The sequence below is a fragment of the Bactrocera oleae genome, chromosome 6, assembly GCF_042242935.1.
Source record: "Bactrocera oleae isolate idBacOlea1 chromosome 6, idBacOlea1, whole genome shotgun sequence".
Lineage (NCBI taxonomy): Eukaryota > Metazoa > Arthropoda > Insecta > Diptera > Tephritidae > Bactrocera > Bactrocera oleae.
In genome coordinates, this window is record NC_091540.1 from 48,780,913 (window position 1) to 48,798,385 (window position 17,473).

General features: G+C 36.0%; 4 protein-coding genes across 4 annotated transcripts; 2 read left to right on the forward strand and 2 right to left on the reverse strand.

The window, feature by feature from the left end:
* The first annotated feature begins 2,606 nt into the window (after positions 1-2,606).
* On the forward strand, positions 2,607-6,171 carry LOC106620356 (myotubularin-related protein 9). The gene is made up of 8 exons (XM_014238833.3): positions 2,607-3,280; positions 3,580-3,830; positions 3,893-4,166; positions 4,556-4,802; positions 4,860-5,088; positions 5,157-5,569; positions 5,639-5,736; positions 5,807-6,171. Exons 1-8 carry the CDS (start codon positions 3,134-3,136, stop codon positions 5,873-5,875), a joined length of 1,728 nt encoding a protein of 575 aa, XP_014094308.1. The 5' UTR covers positions 2,607-3,133; the 3' UTR covers positions 5,876-6,171.
* Positions 6,172-7,172: 1,001 nt separating this feature from the next.
* On the reverse strand, positions 7,173-10,113 carry pix (ATP-binding cassette sub-family E member 1 pix). The gene is made up of 7 exons (XM_014238827.3): positions 10,031-10,113; positions 9,466-9,679; positions 8,798-9,408; positions 8,543-8,738; positions 7,968-8,488; positions 7,672-7,906; positions 7,173-7,598 (listed from the first exon to the last, which is right to left on the reverse strand). Exons 2-7 carry the CDS (start codon positions 9,676-9,678, stop codon positions 7,539-7,541), a joined length of 1,836 nt encoding a protein of 611 aa, XP_014094302.1. The 5' UTR covers position 9,679; positions 10,031-10,113; the 3' UTR covers positions 7,173-7,538.
* Positions 10,114-10,420: 307 nt separating this feature from the next.
* Positions 10,421-12,925, forward strand: Srp68 (signal recognition particle 68). The gene is made up of 4 exons (XM_014238832.3): positions 10,421-10,607; positions 10,738-11,087; positions 11,152-11,817; positions 11,879-12,925. Exons 1-4 carry the CDS (start codon positions 10,511-10,513, stop codon positions 12,563-12,565), a joined length of 1,800 nt encoding a protein of 599 aa, XP_014094307.2. The 5' UTR covers positions 10,421-10,510; the 3' UTR covers positions 12,566-12,925.
* LOC106620348 (uncharacterized) lies at positions 12,893-17,473 on the reverse strand. Its single transcript, XM_014238821.3, has 4 exons — positions 16,425-17,473; positions 14,028-14,317; positions 13,566-13,955; positions 12,893-13,500 (listed from the first exon to the last, which is right to left on the reverse strand). The coding sequence occupies exons 1-4, from the start codon at positions 16,618-16,620 to the stop codon at positions 13,069-13,071; spliced, it is 1,308 nt and encodes a 435-aa protein (XP_014094296.3). The 5' UTR covers positions 16,621-17,473; the 3' UTR covers positions 12,893-13,068.

Here is a 17,473-nt window from a genome sequence, read left to right on the forward strand (position 1 = left end):
AATCACCTTATCTTATAGCCCGATTGAATTCCTACCATTGATTTAACGATATATGTATTATATAGTCTGCCTAATAGTAAGCGAGACTTGTTAATAAAGGTATGTTAAAGCAAAAAATCTGTTATTTTTAATATCGTTTGGCCCTCCGCCTGTTCCCTTGTCTCTGGTGTATACTAGTGGATTCATTTTACGTCGGCGATACCGAAACGACGCAATAACTCCTTATTGCGCTTAAACAACGTCAAACACTACTATGAAGTGGTATCACGGTTGCGTATGTTGTTCAGACTCTAGAGTGAGCCGTTTGCCCCACCTAACGCACCGTCAGGCTAGATATTTATCGAATCCAACACGTAGGTCAGTATGTCAAATATCAAATTTTTATTCAATAACAAAAACAGATAAAAATGGTTTATACTTTCATTAAATAAAATATATAGATTTATTAGACTACATTTCTCGTTATTAGAATAGATAAAAGATTTTAACTTAATACACTTGATCCAGCGAAAGATAAGTTTTTTACAGATCTCCGTGATGGCGACAACACTCTAACTCATCGAACTCAAATTTCTATACGGTGAGTGACTTGTTCAAGTTTAGATACAAAAAGAAGAATAACAAGTAAGGAAGGGCTAAGTTCGGATGTAACCGAACATTTTATACTCCCGCAAAGTCAAATGGTATACTCGTTTGAGATTTCTTTGTGGATTGACTGATATTTTCGGTAGAAGGTCAACTATAGGCACTGGGGTCCACATATTTAGTACTTAGGGGTTTGAACAGTTTTGGTTAGATTTAGACAATTTTTGGCCGCAAGGTGGCATACTTTAATTGCATTATTCACGCAAAGTTTTACCCCGATATAATCATTGTTACCTGATTTGCATAGTGGAAAGTGAAAGAATCAGATGGAATTGAAAATGGTGTTACATGGGAAGTAAGCGTGGTTGTAGTCCGATTTCACCCATTTTCGCACTATGAAATAGAAACATGAAAAGAACGTTATGCACCGAATTTGGTTGAAATCGGTTAAGCAGATCTCAAGATATGGGTTTTCACCTAAAAGTGGGCTGTGCCACGCCCACTGACTAATTTTGAACGCGGTTTCTATAAAGCCAATTTATACCATCTCAGAGATAAAATTTAATGGTCTAGTGCTTGATTTATCGCGCTTTTAGTAGTTTTTAACAGTACCGTTATATGGGGAGTGGGCGGAGTTGCCACCCGATTTCAACTATTTTCACACCGTCAATAGAAGTGCTAAAAACATTTGGTTCCAGTGAATTTTGTTATTATAGCATTAGCGGTTTAGGAGATTTGCACATTAAACCTATTAGAGGCGGGACCACGCCCACTTTTTAAAAAAAAGTTTTAACTGCAGATGCCCCTTCCTAATGTGATCCTGTGTACCAAATAACAGTCTTGTATCTTATTGCGGAGCTTAGTTATGGCAAGTTATTTGTTTTTGATTAATGGCGTATTGTGGGCGTGGCAGTGGTCCGATTACGCCCATCTGCAATACCAACCGTCTCACGGTACCAAGAAACATGTCTACCAAGTTTCATAAAGATATCTCAATTTTTACTCAAGTTAGAGCTTGCACGGACGGACGGACGGACAGACGGACGGATGTACGGACGGACAGACAGTCAGCCGGATTTCAACTCGTCTCTTCATCCTGATCATTTATATATATATAACCCTATATCTAACTCGATTTGTTTTAGGTGATACAAACAACCGTTAGGTGAACAAAACTATTATACTCTGTAGCAACAGGTTGCGAGAGTATAAAAATTAGAGCGATTTGGCAGTGGCGACGGTAAAGGACCGGCGGTGCGTTGTCATAGCGGAAGAGCATTTTTTTTCGCAAGGACCAAATGGAATTTAAAATTGTGTTATATGGGCAGAAAGCGTAGATTTCAAACTGTAATATCAAGAGGTTGAAAATTTCGTGTGGTTCCCAATTAGAAGTAGGCGGTGCACTGCCCGTTGTCCAATTTTTTCCCAACTCCCATCATCTTCTTCCTTTAGTAGTTAGAGAGATATACATATAAATTCTATAAAGGGTGGGCCAGTCCTACTTTTTAAGACCTTTCAAATACAGATGTTCCTCTTTACAGGGATCCTCAGTTGTTGCTAAGTTATAGCACTTTATAGTTTTTTAACGACATTTTGTGGACGTGGTAAAACTGAAACTTTGATAAGTGATTATCAAATCAATCAATTGACGGTTCTAACTGAAATTCGCGTGTACCTCTGATTGTTCATCGTTTTCTTACGAAAAGGCCTTATGATTTAAACGGTGTGTTAGTTTCCGCGGTAAATCATTAAAGGTATAGGAGTACAGGTAGTCGTGGTTTGCTGAGTAACATCACTCTATTATATTGTATAAGGTTGAGTCGATAGTCGATTTAATTCATTTTTTTAAAGAAAATTGTTTACGTACGTATATAAAAATATTTCAAACGTAACGCACTTTACATTATATTTGGTTCAGTGATATGCTGAGCTGTAAGCTTTTGAAATCTAAATGTAAACGTCAAACGTCAAGCTTTTGTCAAAGAAAATGCTTTTGACTTTTGCTTTTGGTAAAACAAAATAAAACTGCCAGACGCATTCAGTTCGTCCGTCGATTCTTATCATATTTTCTCTGAAAAGTATTCTGTAAATCGGGCTAAATATGGCTTGAAATTGTTTAAAAATTTATATTACGATAAGTGTCTTAAGCTCTATTACTGTTTAAACATTATATTAACAACAACAGTAGCGGAAAAGTAACTATAAAAAATAAAAAAAAAAAACAATATCAACAAAGTATGGACGAGTGTCATCCGCCCCCACTAAAAGTAAATGAGTAACTTGTACACAAAACTAAGGCAAAGGCAAATTCATTGGTGCGATAGATTCGTTCTATCAATCGAGCCTGCCATTGCGTTGCACCGTAATACCCCATTTTCGCATGCTCTACTGTGATAATGGAAATGTGAAAAGTTAATTGAATCAGTGTCTGAAAATAATAGCATTTGCAATACACACACAACGTATACAGTTGCAAATCAAAGTGCAACGTTATATAGTGCCAGTGACCCGGAAAACATAATAACATAAACTTGACAATCACATAAATATGGAGTTTGCCGATCTCATAAAAACGCCAAAGCTAGATGGAGTCTTCTTACACGACCATCTGCATGCAACAGTTGAAGGAACGCTCTGTATCACCGGTCATCATCTGCTGTTGAGCGCTAGACAGGAGAATAGCCAAGAGTTATGGGTAAGTGAATGGTCAATATGAATATGCAGTCAAACAAGAGTCGTTGAGGAAGCACTGACATGGAAAGATGTTGGAAGTGTGCCTTTTTTTTTGTGTCTCTTACCACCAATCCTTGGTTGTACATAACATATTCAATTAGTTCAGTCAGGCGTACTGTTTACTTTAAAATTAGCATTTACCATGTCAACAAATTTGACTGAGCATTGATCACATACACCCGTTCTTACGTACGGTCTATATATACACATATGTATAAGTATGTTTGCTAATATACAACTTTCCTTATTGTTCATTCACAGTTGCTGCACAAAAATATCGACTGTGTGGAGAAAAAACCTTGTATGGTGCAAAACATGGTGATGGGCGGCATCATAACGCTGAAGTGCAAGGACTTACGCATCATTTCACTAGAGATTAAATATGCTAAAGAATATTTTAATGTAGCAGCGTCGTTGGAAGCACTCAGTTCGTTACACAATCCTGAACTCGAATATCCTTTCTTCTATCGACCAATGTATACCATACTTGAGGACGGATTCACTATGTTCCGGTAAATACAAAGCATGAGTATATTTCATGATTCTCTTTTCATATGTCTTTTGCTTGTTATAGCCCCGAACTAGAATTTACAAAATTAATTTCCGGTGTTGCCTACAATCTACAAAATGGTAATGAAAATTGTAGTGTCGGCGGTGGAGCGGTAACTGGCGCTGCTGGTGGCTGCGAATGGCGTATCACGACAGTCAATAAGGATTTTAGTGTGTGCCCAACGTATGGCACTGCACTTATTGTGCCTAAATCTATTACGGACGAGCAAATTGTGCAATCGGCTGCATTCAGAGATGGCGGTCGATTTCCGGTGCTCAGCTATCGGCATGAAAATGGGGTGAGTGGATAAATAAATTATCGTGATTATTGTAAAAAGTAGACAAGAAGAAAATGTATGTCATCTCCACGATGTACGTAATGATTTGTATGTTTGTTGCCAAATTATAGAACATTTCTTATGAACATAAATACATTTTAATTAATTTAACTAATCTCCATCATATTTCTATGAATGCAGTTGTGTACTACATTTAGATAAATAATTTTATAAATGTGTGCGCCTATGTTTGATTGTTTGTGCCTTTTCATATAAATACGCGCTGTTGCTATAGGCTATTTTGAGATTGTGTATATGCCATTTACGATTTAATGAATAATCTACTATTTTCAAACCGCTAACCGATTATAAATATTGCTTTATTTGCTTGTGTTTCCTCGTATTTATAGGCTACGCTAATGCGCAGCTCGCAACCCGTCTCCATACAAGGTATTAAACGTTGTCGTGCTGACGAAGCGATACTGAACGTTGTGCTGGGACGCAGTAAAAAGGGTTTCATTGTTGACACCTGGGGAAAGGGTAAATCAAACACTGAAACCGATCAACATTACTCACAATGGAAGAAAGTGAATCGAGCTATTGGCAATGTGTCGGCGCCTTCAGCAATTTTGGATAGTTACACCAAACTTATTGAAGGTATTAACACATTTTCCAAGCTGCTCACTCTTTTTGATATTATTTTCTTGATTACAGCATGCAATGATATCTCATGTTCCGCGGACAAATGGTTGTCACGCCTTGAAGCAAGCGGCTGGTTAAGTCTCGTGCTGAATTCACTAAACGCTGCCTGTGTAGTTGCGCAATGTCTGGATCAAGAAGGAAGTCCGGTGTTGGTGCATGGCTCTAAAGGTTTGGACTCCACACTAATTATAACGTCATTGGTGCAGATAATACTTAATCCTGATTGCCGCACAGTGCGCGGGTAATGCTTGCAATTCTGGCAATGCTACTATCTGGAATTTTTCTTATTAAAGCTTCATTTTTAATTAGCATACAAGCTTTGATAGAACGTGAATGGATACAGGCCGGTCATCCTTTTGCATCACGCCATCGCTATGGCTGCTATACGCCTGCACAGAATCGGCCGAAAAACTCTGGTGCCTCCTTTGTGTTATTTCTGGATTGCATTTACCAGCTATATACACAATTCCCCTGCAGTTTCGAGTTTAGCTTACAAATGCTAATATTACTTTATGAGCATAGTTATTTCTCCCAATATGGTACATTTTTGTGTGATTCTGAACGCGAACGTCATGAGTTGGGCGTACATACGCGCACCACTAGTTTGTGGTCTTACCTCAACCGACCGGATGTGCTGAAAAACATGCTAAACCCATTGTACGAACCAAATTCAAGTGTAATTTGGCCAAGTGTGGCACCGATCTCATTGGAATTGTGGAGCGGTAATGATTTTGATTGACTTCAAAGTTACTCCTTAATATTTATAAATTGTTTACTACCCGAAATTCTAGAGCTCTATCTGCGTTGGACCATCGAACAGAAAAATAATACAAAAACTATGCAACAAATACAAGAACTGGTCACGCAGGAAAAGGAATTGCGTGCGAAAGTAAGACTACACTTACATTCCGAATGTACCCATTTAGAATTCAAAAATTTTTACGTATCTATTTTCACAGGCAATACGATTACGCAAGCAAGCTTCAGATCTAAGCAATGAAATGGAAGATCTTATGATATCCGATTAATCAGCGCAACCGCTCGTGGTCATCACCAGTTAACATAGAGCAAGTGAATATTTCCAATGCTAAATAAGGAAAGATAAACTAATTTTTGCAATATGCAGTTCAAATTTTTAACTTCGCTCTCTAAGTGTCTCTCTAAAAAAATATACGAACGTAATGAATTCGAATTGTCTTCTGGCATTGCACCGCGCCACCGTGGTGTGCACACCTGTAAATTGAGTCAATTTTTGGCGCATTTTTATTGTAATTTGATATAAGTTAATACTTAAGCTAATAATAAATAAAAATCAAAAATTTAATTCCGTTTTGGAGGACGATTGCAAGAGAACAATAAGTATGATGGTTTAGCATGTACACACATCTACATACATGCGTATAAATTTAATAAAAGCCAATTTAAAAATGTGAAAAACAGACAGACGCACTGAAATAATTCAAAAACTTCGAGAGTAGCAGACATAAAAATCGTAATATAATATTAATATTTTTCCAAACTATAGTTAACATCGTGGTCATCAGAAAGGTGCTATTTTCTATAAACGGAAAGCATTTTTTAAACAATCAAAATACCGTTGCGGTAATAATTCGATAGGCGAACGGGTAATACCATAAAAGTAAATAAAATAACATAATTTCTTTAGAAAAAAAAAAGAATAAAATAAATTTAAAAAATTAACTTTCTGTGACTAAATTTTACTTTTATCGTGTGCCATAAGTCCCTAACGTATATAAATTTTGTTAAAAATATAAATGCTTTAGTGTTTCGGTTTATCGAATCACTATTGTACTTCAATTGTAATAAATCAACTGTGCTTCAATCATAAAAAAAAAATCAAACTTCATACTTTTTATGATCATGATCTTTGAGTAGGACCAATAATCTTAAATGTTTGCCTTCTACCTAATATGTAACGGAAACTACCAATTTCGGCAAATATCTTCAAATATGAAAATGAAATTAAAAAGCGGAGAAAGCATTAGTATGCTATAGAATATTATTTCAAAAGTATTACAAGCTTGCTTTTTCAAGTCTATTATTACGCGAAATGTTTTATAAGAAAACAAAAATACTACTTAGTTAGTCCTGGAGTCTCAATAAAAATTTTAATGTAATTTAACATCTAAATTTTTTGTTTTCGAATCAATTTAATGCGCTGCTTTTTTTTTTGTATAAATCAATAGATAACAGGAAGTATGAGGAGCAAAAGTGGAACGCAGCTTCTTATCAGATGCAACAGGTGATGGAACTCTAAAGCAAATTTCTAAAAATAAAAAAAACTTTTATAAAATAACAACACAGTTTCATTTATGCATCTTGTCGGCTCTTAGTTCGCTTTTGTAAACAATTTATTTTTCTATTACAAATTTTCCGATTTTAGTATTGTTGAAAAATTGTATAAAATAGTTTGTAACATAAAACTCTGTAATGCTTGAAGAATATAGATAACATTACAAGACAAAATTGGTATCAAGCAAAAAAAACATTACAAAAATATAAATCCGCACTTAATATAAACCAAAATTTGGTTGGGTTGAGCTATGTTTTTTTGTTTCGCCTTTTTTTGTAAAGCTTACAAAACTGTTGAGTGCATAAAAACATTTATGTCTAAACAATATACGGTTCCGAGTGCAAATGCAATGTATTTCCATTGGATAGCATATCCGTTTAATTGCCGGCATCATCCTCCAGGAAAAAGAATTGACCGGAACGTTTTTGTTCGGTATCCTGCATGTGAAAAATATAAATAATATCAATGTTTGTATATATGTGCGGGTGTATATGAAAATAATTTTTGTACCTTAACCGAGTTGTTTTTGTTAATGCGTGGCCTGAAGTTGTTGGGATCTCGGCGGAAAGTAATACCTAAGAGTTCCAGGAATCTATTCATGCCATTTAGCAAAGATTGCGGTGAGAAAGCAGTAGTTTTCACTGAGGGTTGACCTTCGAGCACAATAACGCGATCCGCAAGGTAAGTAGCCATAATGAAATCGTGCTCTACAACAAAGCCTGTGCGTTTCGCATGTAGAATGAATCTATGAAAATATACAACAAAAATTAATCAAACGTAATATAGAAAATAATTAGTTTGCCTACCTCTTAATGACTTTAGCCGCTACTAAACGTTGTTCAGAGTCTAGATAAGCGGACGGTTCATCGATCAGATACACATCAGCTGGCTTTCCCAGACACAAAACTAAAGCAACGCGTTGCAATTCACCACCAGACAAATTCTGTACTTCTTGATCCATGATTTCCTCGATTTTCATAGGCTTCATAACGTCCGCAATAAATTGAGGATGCACGTAGGCGTCACGAATTTTGTCGTGCAACAAATGACGCACCAAATTTTGGAACTTTGGTGAAATTTTCTGTGGCTTGTAAGAAATATTCAAAACTGGCAAATCAACCTCTTCATCTGGTTGTAAATTACCGGCCAACATTCTAATAAATGTGGTCTTGCCAGTACCGTTTTCCCCCAATAGCACAAGAATTTCCGAATCACTGAAATGGCCTTGCTCCACGGTCAATTCAAATTTACCCAATGTCTTTTTCATGGCAGGATATACATAGTGGTTCATACGTTTAATTTCCTCTTCGGTAGCGGATTCAGATACCTAAAATGTTATTTTCAAATTTATTTATTTCAACCACAAATTAGAGCCCATTACCTTAAAAGTCAACGATTCAGTACGGAAACGCATATTCTCGGTCGGCACAAATCCGTCCAGGAAAATGTTGATGCCTTCACGTACCGAGAAAGGCATAGTAACCACGCCATAAACACCTGGTACGCCGTAGAGACAGCAAATGAAATCAGAGAGGTAATCTAAGACTGACAAATCGTGCTCCACCACAATAATGAACCTGCATTAAGTTTTTACATTAATATAGGTTTTAAAACATTAAAAAGTGTATTTTTATACTTTGTTGGGTGCAATAAATGTCTGATTGTTAAAGCGGCGTTTAGACGTTGTTTAACATCCAAATAAGACGATGGTTCATCGAACATGAAAATATCACCATCCTGAATGCACACCATAGCAATAGCGAAGCGTTGCAGTTCTCCTCCCGATAACTGTGCTATATCACGATCTCGTATATGCAGCAAATCTAACATTTCACAGATTTCGTGCTGATTTTGGCGCTCGTCTTTTTTGTCGAGTAATTCCGCAACAGAGCCACGGACCGCTTTAGGTATCTGATCAACATACTGCGGCTTTACCAACGCTTTTAAATTATCCTCTAATATTTTTGTGAAATAGTTCTGCAATTCTGAACCACGAAAATATGCTAGAATTTCTGTCCAGTCTGGTGGGTCACTATATCTTCCCAGATTAGGTTTTTGTTTGCCTGCGAGTATCTTTAAAGCGGTCGATTTGCCAATACCGTTTTGACCAACTAATCCTAACACTTCACCAGGTCGTGGAATTGGGAGACGGTGGAGTTTGAAGGAGTTTTTGCCGTAACGATGAGTTGTATGTTTCTCCAAATTGCTGGGTATATTGATGATTGTTATGGCCTCAAATGGGCATTTCTATAATAAATAAAAATTGTAGTAAGTGTTGCAAAAATTAGTAACAAATAATATTACCTTAACACAAATACCGCAACCTATGCAAAGTTCTTCTGAAAGAGATGCAATTTTGGAAGTAGGCGTGACTTCAATGCAAAGCTTTCCCATACGCACTACAGGACATGATTTCTTGCACTCCTGACGACAACGCTTTGGTTTGCATTTATCATCGCTAACTATAGCAATACGCGTTTGTTTATCTGTCTCCTCGTGGTCTTTTCTACGCGACATGCTAATAAAGAGAGAAATATGCGAATATTATACGTATTTTTAAAGTGAAAACGTGTTTTCTTTTTGTATTAATGTACATTGACAACGAAGCAATCTACTCTCACTACTTGTGCTCTTCCCCGCCCCAACTATTCATACACGCGTATTTACAAGTCAGCCTGGTTGGCATTGCATTTGCAATAGACAGACAGACAGACAGACTATCATGGTCAACCAAAGCACCCAAAATATAACCTCAATTTTGTTTAATATAAATTAATCACAAATTTCTCGTATAACGCACACACAAATTCCTTGATTTTCAACTTAATTACTAAGGCAATACAATTTATAGAATATTTAGTTGTAATACCTTAAAGATTAAAAAATTTACTAAATACGGCGAACTAAACACCTCGCCAAGGAAATTTCAAAAGGGAATGTCAAAATGGAAACGTCATTAAAGAGAACTGCGTTACCTTCATATTTTGATCGATAGCAGAGAACGTATATACGTTCTCTGTCGATAGTACCGTAATTTTAAATTATACAATCTATTAATATAATTTAAATTACTACATAAATTCTGTTGATTACCAACTGCCCTGATGGATAAGAAGATTTCATTGTATTAATTATTTAAAAATATTTAATGGAAATAACTTTAAATCTTTTGTAATAACTTAAAAAATGACAATTCCACACAAAGCTTCGTTATGTGAAACATATAATTTAAGGTGTTGTCAAAAATCGATGACGTTTTGACATTTCGCATTACAGTCCATAGTTGTATTTCGTTTTTTAGCATTCGAATCAAAATTAACACGTCTTAAAATTGTTATTATAATTAAAAATGGTGGAAGAAACCTCTGTAGCTGAAAATGTGGAAAACTCTGAAGCGGAGCAAGCTCCACCGCCACCGGAACCCATCAAAATATTCACTGTCGAAAGTAAGATGATAAAACTGCGTTCATTCAGACACTACCCTTAACCTAGAAATACAAACTGAAGTTTAATTTTTGCCATTACTTAGACTTTCTCTTATTTGTTGTGTAAAATATATATTTTTTCATATTGTAGTTCTACATATGGTGAAAGATGCTCAACAACAACATGGTTTGAGGCATGGTGACTATCAACGTTACCGTGTTTATTGCACTCGTCGCATTCGTCGTCTGAGGAAAACCTTGAAGTACCCTCAGGGTGACAAGCGTCACTTCAAACGGAAAGATGTGACGTTAGCTCAGCTGACAGGAAAACGAGCAGATGAACGGTTCATACATATTCCATTAATAAGCGCGGAACGTGCATGGTCGTATGCAATGCAGCTAAAACAAGAAGCCAACACGGAACCAAGAAAACGTTTCCGTTTGATAAATAAACTCCGTAGAGCATGTTTCTATGCTTTACAATTACAAGAGATTTGCAATGTAAGTTTATTTTATTTACGCCTTGAATATCGAAACATTTTTTAATATACAAATTTCCTTTAAGTCTGAAGCATTTGATGCGCGCACAAAGCTGGAATGTGAAGCTTATGTTGCTTGGATGCACGGTACATTACACTTTGAATTGCAATTATGGGGTTCTGCCTTAGAGCATTTGAAACGAGCTCAAGTAGTTTATGAAAATCTTGCCAAGGCTCTGCCCGAGGACGAACAAGAACTGTATCGTGTTAAAGTGAACGAATTCACGCCTAATCTTCGTTATTGTGCTTATAATATTGGTGGAGGTGGTGGTGGCACTAATAAAATTGATGATTTGCTCGAATTGCGTGCACAGGGATTATTGGAAAATCTGGATCTATTAGTTAGTCAAACCAAAATGGATAGTAGCGAAGGTCTACAAACCATCGAATGGCGCAATCGCAAGGTTACTGTACGTCCCGAAAAAGTTCGCCTCTTTTTGCTCAGTATACAAGAAGTCGATAAGTCGCTAGAAAAGACTACTAAAGTAGACTCAAAAATTGAATTGATTGAACGTATTTTGATGGATTGCAAAGATGCCATACAAGCAGTTAAAGAAGAAATCAAACAAGATCCGAAGTTGCGCTCGCTAACTACAGGTCAGACTGTGACTGGAGTGCAATATTTATTAGCATATTTGTCATACATAAGACACAGTCGTACTTTGCAACGAAATCTCTGTCTTGTAGAGCAAGTAAGTGTTAAAACAGCAATTTAAAAAAAAAACTTAAATTTTTGTTTTAATTTGTACCTAGGCTAAATGTAACTTCGATGACCCAAATCAAAAGTCAAAAGTTGTCGGCGAAGGCAAGCGTGTACGCGCACAAGATCTTGCCCGTTTATACGAGATTATTTTGCAAAACGTCACTGAAATGCTGCAAATTCAAGGGATGGAAGACGATGCCGCTTACAAAGACGAAATGGAAAATTTGGCTCTCACTTTTAAAGCATTCCGTTGTTATTACATCGCACTAACTCTAATTGATATGAAAAAGTGGAAAGAAGCGGTTGCTCTTTACGAACGTTCATCGAAATATGCAAATGAAGCACTAAGCGGTAAAGTCAGTGATGAATTCAAGTTAACCGACGATTTGAAAAAACTTGTGTCGACTATTGATGGTTGTAAATTTTCTGCGCATGCATACAGTGTGCTTGAAAACGATACTTCCGACGATTCGGTTTCCACATCCAAGTCTCAAAAATCGACAAAGCCATTATACGAGCGCTTGTCGCAGTACAAGGAAGATCAGTCTCTGCACACTAAAACGCCAAATGTGTTCAAGATGACACCCGAAATGGAGGCAATACCATGCAAGCCACTCTTCTTTGATTTAGCGATTGGTCATATTGAACTACCATCACTGGATGATAAATTGCAGTCGCCCGGCGCATCGATTTCCGGTTTTGTCAAAGGATTTTTGGGTTGGGGTGGACGGAAATGAGGCGCCAGCAGGGTAACAACATTTAAAAATGCTACGAAAATCATTAAACATCTATTTAGTTAATTTCAAAATGAATGCAATATTGCATGCTTGTCTAAGCAGTTAGTGGAATTGCAATCAGAAAAAAAGTTCAGAACAAACTTATAATTGAGAGATGCATTTCGTACATCCTGAAACAAGCTAATTGAACAGTTAATTTCGAGTGCCGGTAATTGTTTTTTTTTATAAATGTTTTTTTTTTTTTTAAATTTAATTTTTTGTTGATTCTTTTTCGGAATCAACTAAACCATAAACTTTTTTAAAGTGAATTGTGAAATAAAACATTGGTTTTTATATATACACAGTATATTTAAAAAAATATATATATATGTATTTTAGTCATTTTGGTAATAGCTTTCAGAACCAAGGTCTAACGCTAATCACATGTCTTTGTTCTACTAAAAGTAAACAATTGTTGCTAAATTTTACTAAATGCATATAGGTATACGCATGTGTGCATTGAACTATTTCCCTAACCAAGTACCAAAGTAGCCGTTTTGATGAAACTCTAACGCCAGATCTTTTATTCTGGAATGATACTCCTCGGTTAATTTTTGTGTAACTTTAATTTCGTTGGCATTTGGTACCGCTTCACTGATGGCATCTAAATTTGGTATATTATTAGGATCAAATGTAACTGCAGGCAATACCCACATGGATACAGCTAAGCCGTACAAAGCATGTGCAGTGAATTCTTTAGTAATATTTTCTAATGAAAATGTCTCTCGTACTGATGCTAAATGCTCATTTGAAACTAAAAGTTGTTCCAAACGCGTATGTAGAGCGTCTCGGTAGGTTTCCAGCAAACGATTCGTATGCGCATCACGAAGTTCACGTTTTGTGCTGGTGAACATAAAATGCAGAATATCGAAAATAAACGATGTGTAACGCATTGCCTGAAAACAAAAAATTGAAAAATATACATACATATAAGTTTTGGATGACAAATTCAATGTTTCACCTGTAGATCGAAGAATTTCACCGCTTTCGGTACTTGGCTTGCGCTGTCATCCTCCATGTTGGTTTTAAACATTATGTTGTTGACATACAAATCACCATGACACATTACGCTAACACAATCGCTGGCATTTTTAATACTATACATAATTTTCTGATACAATTCAGCTTTTAGTTGCTCTATCACATAAATTGAATCGGAAAGGCTGCCATCAACGTTGGATTCGCGTAAACTCTTCAATGATTCCTCTATTGAGGACGTGAGTAAATTGCCATAAAAGCTTTCCGCCTCGTCACAATACACAATTTCGTTAACTTTGCTATAGCGCTCACGAAAATTGCTATCGTCCAAATGTTTAGCCGCTATAGATGTAGCATGTAACTTGGCGAGTTCCTGTAGAAGAAGGTGGAAGAACTGTTTGTGTAGTTTTACTAATATAAATTTCTACATGTGTTTTTATCTTGCCTTCATCACTATTTCACAATGATAAAGATCGAACGGCACCAAACGATTTGGCATGCGATAGCCGAGCCGCTTCAAATCCTCCAACGCTATCAGTTCGCCCTTCTTATCCGTGCCGGCATAATAGCATTGTGGAAATACTGTGTCTCCGTTGATGAAATATTTTTCTAGCGCAGGTATCACATGAGTATAGGCATTTATTTCATTGTAAAATGCTTCATCGCAACGAAATAGAAGGCGGCGCGATTTACTTAAAATTTGTCTTTTAACTATAAAACTAAAATACTGTGAACCTGAAACAAAATTTTGGTATTTAATAGACATTTAAAGTAATGTGAAACGACTAACCATAAATAAATAATAACAAATCATGAAAATAAAATTGTTAAATGCCTAACTTAAGAAGGCTTAGGCACATTGTTTTGGTTTGTGGCTGATATCTGAAACATCACAAATTTCAATTTCTCAACAGAAGCGTTTACTTGCCTTCGGCATAAAATACTTAAAATAATTTTTTGTCCGTTTCAAATTATTATCTGTTATTAAATAAACCAAAAATCGATTGTTCGAAAATATTTGCCTACCTGAACCATATGTATACTACATATGAGAGCAAGGTGCACTCTGATGCACAGCTGATTTTTGTTTACATATTCTCAAGAAATAAAAATAAAATAGCGGTGAAACGAACAATGTGTATAAATTCTATTAAATTGATACAAACATACTACATACATATGTATGTATGCATGGTACATATATATAAAACAAACAAAATTGCTATGACCTTCGTGAGCGAGATTAGAAAACAAATTGGAGAGTATTCGTATATTTATGAAAGAGATGCGATGAGCGCGCTTTGAAAGTGAGAAGATTTTTCTGTATGGATTGAGCAGATTCTTTGGTGGGGGCGTTTGAGCGCAGTTCTAATGTTTTCGTTTCTAGTTACATGTGTGTGCGAGACATTTGCGATAGCGCAGACAAAACGAATTGACGTTGCGCAAGGTCATTGCGAAAAATGCATATTGACGTTGTATAGAAACAATTTACATACATATGTATGCACTTACATATGTATGTATGTAGATAAAACTATTTTACAAAGAATGTTTCATTCTACACAAGTAAAAATTAATATAACAAGAAAAACATTTACTTCGGTTGCACCGAAACTATAAACTCACAAATGCATAAGAACTTGATTTTAATCGGTCAGTTTGTATGGCAACTATATGCTATAGTTGTGCGACCTAACAAATTTCGGAGATTGTACTGTTATCCTGGATAATAATCCCTGCCAAATTTGTATGATAGCAATATGTTATAGTGGTTCGATCTGAACAAGAGATTGTAGCGTAGCCTTGGACAATTATCCTTGCAAATTTCGCGAAGATATATATCTTGTAAGTTAAAGAAAAATTTTCATATAATGACATGATTTTGATCAATCTGTTTGTTTTGCAACTATGTACATACTTGTACATATGTATATTCTATGATGGGCTGTTATCGAGGGTTCCGAAAATGAACAGCTTTCTGTAGAGAAAATAATGTATGTAAAATTTTATATTGATATCTTATAAGCTGAGAGACTAGTTCGCGTATATACGGACAGACGGATAATCAACTTAGCATGTTGCATATATGTATATATTTTATGGGGTCTCCGACATTTGTTACGAACTTCGTGGCAAATTTAATATACCCTGTATAAATATAAATAAGGGGGGCTATATTGGGGTGCACATAAATATTTTTGCATAGCTATAAATTTAAAATTCGTTATTATAACAAGCGTGAACAACGAAAATTTGTTGGAGAATATGTCCGATTTACACCAAGTTTGCCTAGAGTTGGCGCACAGAGAACGAAGTGTATGAAGTTTTATTTCGACACCGTCATTGAAATTACATTTTTTTATTGTAAAGTGCAGGTATCTTCTATTTTAACCTTTTTTAAATGTAATACTTTCGACATTTTTGTTACAAAGTTATTAACAATTCTATGTGGGATGATCGTGGTTAAGTTCGGATATTACCCATTATGACGCTATATTGAAATGCAAGCAAATTCCCAGGATATCATGATAAATACAATTTTAAACTTTCCTTGTACCGCCTTATTATATTATATGCAATGGGAAGCACTGTAGAACAATTTTCCGGAAGACAATGCTGATTACGACTCAATTATGTTAAACAACTTAATGGAGCTGCTACAGTTTGGGTACAGTTTCAGGTAGTTATTTTTTTATTTTAACTTTCTTGACTAAAAATCATGCATCATCATGAAGAACGTTGTCCTAATCAACAATTTCATTAAAAATTCACCACTGTTTGGGTAATAACTACATATTTGACATGTCTTTACAATTAAAAAGAACCAAAGTATTTATATCACCTTTACGCTCCGTCACGCCGCCGTCAAATTCATGCGTGCTCACTTCTATACGTTTAACTACGGACATGTAATTGTCTCCTAGACCACTGCCAGCCGAGCAACGCCAATATTTAACATCAAATGGTATCACTTTTCTTAAAGACACATAGTTGCACAAAGTTTCCACGTCCTCGCCATATTCATTGACTTCGTCCATTTTCACACACACGTTTGCACATAAACTTCGCCGGAAGTTCAACGAAGGAGCAGTTTATAAGAATTCAGATTTTGCTACCGTTACAAAAGGCGCACGATACGTTCTTTGGTTTTCCACCAACTGTCAGCGTGGAAATCGAATTGCTGCACGGCTTTTACGGCCGTTAAAAAGGTGATAAGTCGTTGATTTCCGCAAAGCGCAGCGATATACACAAACACATGCACACGCATGCACACATGGGCGTATTCACGCAAACTGCTGCAGTTGTAAAAATCTAGCTGAGTTCATAGTTTTCACGGCAACTTCAATAAAAAAACAAACAAAAAAAAATCGAAAACAAAAACAAAACCAAAAAAAATCAAAACTATGAGAAAATTCGTTTGACGATTTTCACTCATTTAAGGGGCAAGCAAAATACACGCATGTACATATGTACATATGGCATGTGCGGTCTTCATCACTGGTATTCACATGTGTTGGCATGTGCCAAACTAAGCGTGCCACTGTTACTTTCGTTCGTAACACGGTGACATAATTTTTCGCTACACTTGTGTTTGTAAACAATTCATTTTATTTTATTTTATTTAATTATGCTGTGACACAACTAAAACAACACACGCTGCACTTATTCGTGACGGTATAAATTCTACGGTAAAGAAAAAATGAAATGCTCTAAAAATCTGCAAACATTCTGTTTGAGCCAAACGCCGAGTGAGAACTAAATTCTCAAGCGCCGGATGCATGTGCGGCAAACTCGAGCAATTATGCAGTTGCAATAAATGCACTAGCCAATAACTGTAAGTGCTAAAACGGTATGCATGCCTATGCGTGTCCGTGTGAGTGATGACGCTGA

Excerpts from the sequence above, each read along its gene's own strand:
- LOC106620356 (XM_014238833.3), top strand. The coding sequence starts at position 3,134 with ATGGAGTTTGCCGATCTCATAAAAACGCCAAAGCTAGATGGAGTCTTC. Across the intron at positions 3,281-3,579 it reads AGAATAGCCAAGAGTTATGG|TTGCTGCACAAAAATATCGA; the intron begins GTAAGTGAATGG and ends GTTCATTCACAG. Across the intron at positions 5,737-5,806 it reads AAAAGGAATTGCGTGCGAAA|GCAATACGATTACGCAAGCA; the intron begins GTAAGACTACAC and ends CTATTTTCACAG.
- pix (XM_014238827.3), bottom strand. The coding sequence starts at position 9,678 with ATGTCGCGTAGAAAAGACCACGAGGAGACAGATAAACAAACGCGTATT. Across the intron at positions 8,489-8,542 it reads CTGAATCGTTGACTTTTAAG|GTATCTGAATCCGCTACCGA; the intron begins GTAATGGGCTCT and ends ATAACATTTTAG. Across the intron at positions 7,599-7,671 it reads ACAAAAACAACTCGGTTAAG|GATACCGAACAAAAACGTTC; the intron begins GTACAAAAATTA and ends TTTCACATGCAG.
- Srp68 (XM_014238832.3), top strand. The coding sequence starts at position 10,511 with ATGGTGGAAGAAACCTCTGTAGCTGAAAATGTGGAAAACTCTGAAGCG. Across the intron at positions 10,608-10,737 it reads CAAAATATTCACTGTCGAAA|TTCTACATATGGTGAAAGAT; the intron begins GTAAGATGATAA and ends TTCATATTGTAG. Across the intron at positions 11,088-11,151 it reads AATTACAAGAGATTTGCAAT|TCTGAAGCATTTGATGCGCG; the intron begins GTAAGTTTATTT and ends ATTTCCTTTAAG.
- LOC106620348 (XM_014238821.3), bottom strand. The coding sequence starts at position 16,620 with ATGGACGAAGTCAATGAATATGGCGAGGACGTGGAAACTTTGTGCAAC. Across the intron at positions 14,318-16,424 it reads CGGCGTGACGGAGCGTAAAG|GTTCACAGTATTTTAGTTTT; the intron begins GTGATATAAATA and ends ATTTTGTTTCAG. Across the intron at positions 13,956-14,027 it reads ATTGTGAAATAGTGATGAAG|GAACTCGCCAAGTTACATGC; the intron begins GCAAGATAAAAA and ends CTTCTTCTACAG.